General features: G+C 39.3%; 1 protein-coding gene across 1 annotated transcript; it reads left to right on the top strand.

The window, feature by feature from the left end:
* Positions 1-3621: 3621 nt before the first annotated feature.
* On the top strand, positions 3622-4530 carry LOC140923583 (adenosine receptor A3-like). Its single transcript, XM_073373658.1, has one exon. The coding sequence runs from the start codon at positions 3622-3624 to the stop codon at positions 4528-4530; it is 909 nt and encodes a 302-aa protein (XP_073229759.1).
* Positions 4531-5015: the final 485 nt, after the last annotated feature.

Here is a 5015-nt window from a genome sequence, read left to right as displayed (position 1 = left end):
TTGCCTACCAATTGAACAAAGGATAACTTTCAAAATTGCAGTAATTACATTTAAGGCGCTTCATGGTGCTGCACCTAGCTATATCACTGATCTCATCAAGCCTTATACACCTGGTAGACTTCTTAGATCCTCCAATCAATTTTTACTTTCTACATCTAAATTTAATCTTAAAACTTATGGTGGCCGGTCTTTTACTATTGCTGCACCTTCTGTTTGGAATGCACTTCCATTCGAACTTAGATCTTGTAATTCCCTTCTCTTTTAAATCCAAGCTCAAGACTTGGCTTTTTAAAATTGGTTATGATGTTGTCGTATAGAATGATGATGTTTTTATAGGATGACAATGTAGTTTTGTAGTTTTGTAGGTTTAGGATTTTGTTGTTATTTTTATTATGTAAAGCGCTTTTGGACCATTGGGAATTTTTATAGGATGACAATGTAGTTTTGTAGTTTTGTAGGTTTAGGATTTTTGTTGTTATTTTTATTATGTAAAGCGCTTTTGGGCAATTGGGAATTAGCGCTCTATAAATATTATATATTATTATTATTATTATTAATACACTTCTTCTTCTTCTCGATAAGACTCAAAGGTGCCGAAGTCAGAAGTTGAGGACAGTTTCCAGCTGGCTTCTAATTGGATTAAATCTGCATGAAAGAATATGAATAAATCAAAAGCGGTCACATTTTTGGGCTCCTTGCTGTAATGTTTCAATTTATCAGCGCCATAAGCTCTAAAAAACAGAGTTAACATTTTATGATTCGCAAAAAGGAATTCACAGCCACCGAGCTAATTATGCTTGTAAATATTTCCTCGCAATTTTGTATTTTTCTAATTGTTAGATGTCCTTAGGCTCATGATCAGATCAACCCGCTATATGGTAAATCCACTTGTATACTAGCTCTTTTGGCGTGTAATGCGTCATTGCAGACTGTAGTTAAGGTCCCCTGTTCTGTCGTGATTTGTAATAATGTCGTGAATTGTAATACCTGTAGTAAATTGTAATAACAGTCGCCGTTGAGTGCGGTGATAAGTGGTAAGTAAATTTATTAAAAGGGGAACAAATAAGGAAAACGTGTGGGAACGTGCGAACATAGGGCAATTCTGGAAGGGAACAAGGGAACAAATACCCCCCCCCCCCCCCCCCCGGAGACCCCTGAAAGTCGTACTGTTGGCAAGAGTGTTTATCGCATTTAAATGGCATTTAAGTAATAGAAAACGTTTTCCGTGTTTCAATAGCCTGATATAAACACGAGAGGGGTTGGGAGAATTCGAGGCAGTTATGCAAACCCGAGACGAAGTCGAGGGTTTGCAAAAACGGTCGAGAATTCTCCCAGTCCCTCGAGTGTTTATATCAGGATATGCAAACACAGCAAAAAACGTTTTCTACTGCTTTTATGAAATAACTTTCCCAAGAAAAAAATCCAAACTCTCTTGTTCAGAGCACTGATTAAAAAAGAAATTCTTACCAGTCGCAAAGTCTTGTACACGAAGCTTGTACGCGTAATCAGTCCTTGTTTTGCAAGAAAGATGCTTTCCAAAATACGGGTTTTTGCCGCTTAAAATGTCAGCTCAGGCGAAAAAAAATTAACACAGCATGTTTCTAAAGATTTTCCAAGTATCAGCCGACGAGGAAATGGGTAAATAAAGTAAACTTGTCGACGAATTTTTCAACTCAAAACCTTTTTCAAATTTGTGTAAAACATCATTGACGTCACAACCACGTTTACATACTTCCATACAAACACGCCTCTCGGCCAATCAGAGCGCGCCTACTATCTACGTTATTTTATAAAATGGGATAAAGCATACAGCTGTACAACCAACGCCGACTGCACCAGAGAGAACCTGGGAACGAGGTTGGATGTAGTAGACGAAGCTTGATAAATATCGTGTTGTAAGAAACTAGCGAAATCCCTAGCCTTTCATATATCGGAAGCCTGAAAAAGGTAACCCCTTTCGGGCGGAACCTCCCCGTATAGGCCATTATAGGGAGTACCCCCCACCCCACCCCGGGACCAACCCCAACATCAGTGATCGCCAGGCATTGAAACAACAGTTTCGTCGGTGGATAAAGAGAACTTACGTTACGGAGAGCAATCAGGGTCACAGTGTTCCTCAGAGATGCCGTAATGGAAAGAAGAATATGAACAGAGCAAAATATAATTAATATTCATTGACGCCAGATTAAATGCCGCAGAAGAGGTAGCGTTTCCCATCTATAGGGTGCGACTGCATTTCAGTTATATATGCTGCACTCTGACTGAATAACAAATATTGGGCCGGTAGGCTAGAATGCCGTCCTTCATGACTGTTTAGCCTTAATTGTTGATCATTGACAGAGTGATAATTCAAAGTGATAATTCAAAGTGACAATTCTATGTCAAACGCCAAAATATTAATTTGGTAACAGTACAATACAATAGACGTTAAATTTATTTTTACATCTATCGAAGTGCAAAAATAGATTGTAACTAATAAGTAAAACATAATAGTCACAGAAATGTTGATTCTTGAAAAAATTTTTTCAAAAAACCACAAGTTTGATCACGCAAGTTAATCGACTGAGCAAATGGCAAAATGTTAAACCACAAAATCCATCGCAAATCCGGCTGCATTTTGTAATTTTACCTTTAGCGACGATTGTAAGTTATATAAAACGTCAATGAAGCGAATCAATTAAGAACTTGCAGGCGAATCGACCTCAGAGTAGGCGAAACAACTTGTTGGCGAAACGACAATTCAAAACCGGAGGTGTTCTACCTTTGACAAGCACAAGGACAAGAAAACTACCAGAAAATTTAACCTTGACACCACACAAGTTATTGTAGCGTGGTACATAAATCTTCTTTAAGAGCTTATTACAAGGAAATTGCTGAATTCAAATGACGCATTTACACAAACAATATATCAACCCACTGGTAGCCCTCTGTTGCCAATATTCCCAGGGGAGTCCTAGGAACTAGAGTAAATCCGGATACCTGTAGGAAAATTCGATTTAAATACGGATACGTGTGGACGTGCAAATTTTTGGATCCGGAACCCTCTATCTCCCCCCTTTTTTAAGATGAGCAGTAATTTTCTTTCCCTAGAATAAACAGAGAACTCTAGCAAAACTGATGTAGAATACGAAGTTAAACAAATCTTCCCGTTTATTCGTTTTTCTGAGGCTTCTAGGAAGGGCTTTAACTTTGACTTTGTGTTAATAAAAACCATGCGACTTCACAAAATGTGAAAAAAAAAAAAAACATGAAAAAAAAATACTGGATAATGCGCACCACCTTTGCACGACGGAAGTTTATTGGAAATGTGCTTTTAATATAATTGCCTTGACGTTCAAAGGTTTTCATATTTCTAACGTCCAAATTTACCCCAGTTCGCAACACGTTTCAAAACGTCAGCAAGGTTACATCACGTGACAATCGTTAGGACATTCGTTCGATCCTAAAATAGTTCCTCGTTGCATCTTTCAAGGCCACCTGGACTCCGGTTTTGAACAGCTCTTAAGAGGAAAGGTGGAAAAAAGTAGAGGCATTCGTGGAGAGTCCTTCATCCGATCTACTCGTCCAACGTACTACTGACTCCGCTCCCGTTCTCTTGGAAAAAGGAAGTTATAATACACAATGACAAAGGCAAGAGATTTCATTCCTTCCCTCGTCCTAAACTGCGTCGTCGATTCCTTCCTGTCTTACGCAACAGTGATGTTGAACATAGTCTTAATATTCGCGCTGAGAAGAACTTCATCACTGCCAAAGACTCTAAAGGCATTGATCCTTAGCGTGGCTATTTCTGATCTTGGTGTGGGATTACTTGCCCAGCCTTTGTACATCGCTCGCATGATTATGGACATAAAAAACACTAACGACCAAGGAACTTATAACAAAATAGTTACAGCCATAGGACGCACCCTTGCTTATGTCTCATTCTTCAGTGTCACTGCCATCAGCGTTGACAGATTCCTTGCTATCCACCTTCACCTCAAACACCATGAACTTCTCACCTACCAAGAAATTGTGACTTACAAGCGTGTTGTAGTTACAGTGATCTTAAGCTGGATTCTCAGTGCGTTCCTGGCTCTGAACGGTGTTTTACGCAGTCCAGAATATCCTTCTAACATTGCAGGAGTAGCTGTGGCAATGGCTTGTCTATTGACCATGGCTCTTATCTATTTCAAGATTTACATAGTCGTACGTCGCCACACCGTTCAAGTTCATGCACAGCCAGCCCAAGCAGTGGCACCGAACGAAGAAAATCGCTCAAATTTCGAAAGACTGAGAAAAACAGCAGTTGGTACATTTTACGTCTATCTGTTGTTTCTGGCCTGCCATTTACCAATCGATATTGTGATCCTGACCGGACGACAGAAGAATAAGATGGGAAGACATTTGATGATTTACACTCACACGCTGTTATATTTGAGTTCATCCCTCGTTCCTCTGGTTTACTGCTGGAAGTTTAGATGCCTCCGATGCGCTGTCAAGAACATTCTGCGCAACATATTCGCAAGTCAGAATCAGATTCAGGAAGGCTGAACTTCAAGTCAATCTGTTGTTTTTGGCCTGCCAGTTGCCAATCGCTACTGTGATCCTGGTCGGACAGGTGAATAAAATGACAGAACATTTCTTAATTTACACTCGGACGCTGTTATATTTTAGTTCATCCCTCGTTCCTCTGGTTTACTGCTGGAAGTTTAGACACATCCGATGCGCTATCAAGAACATTCTGCGTGACATATTCGCAAGTCAGAATCAGATTCAAGAAGGTTAAATTTACCAACTTGATTCAGCCTTTGAAAAATGACATGACCTTTCTAGTCTGCATACGCATCGTGCAGGAAGTTATAACGGTTTTCCTGTGTCATATTTAAAAGATGGATCTAAACTTTTGTTTGTTTCCCGATTTATTCGTTCTTGATGGCCTTATTCGTCCTTTATTACATAAAAGAACGCCAAAGGTACTGTAACTTTTGCTATTAGATTTGTATTATGAATTGCACTTTTATTTGGGTGACAAATAA

This window comes from Porites lutea, chromosome 13 (genome assembly GCF_958299795.1).
Source record: "Porites lutea chromosome 13, jaPorLute2.1, whole genome shotgun sequence".
In the NCBI taxonomy this organism is placed as follows: Eukaryota; Metazoa; Cnidaria; class Anthozoa; order Scleractinia; family Poritidae; genus Porites; species Porites lutea.
Note: the sequence above shows the minus strand (reverse complement) of the source record. Positions and strands in the feature narration are given on the sequence as shown.

Bases quoted from the DNA above. Each gene is read 5' to 3' on its own strand.
- LOC140923583 (XM_073373658.1), top strand. From the start codon at position 3,622: ATGACAAAGGCAAGAGATTTCATTCCTTCCCTCGTCCTAAACTGCGTC.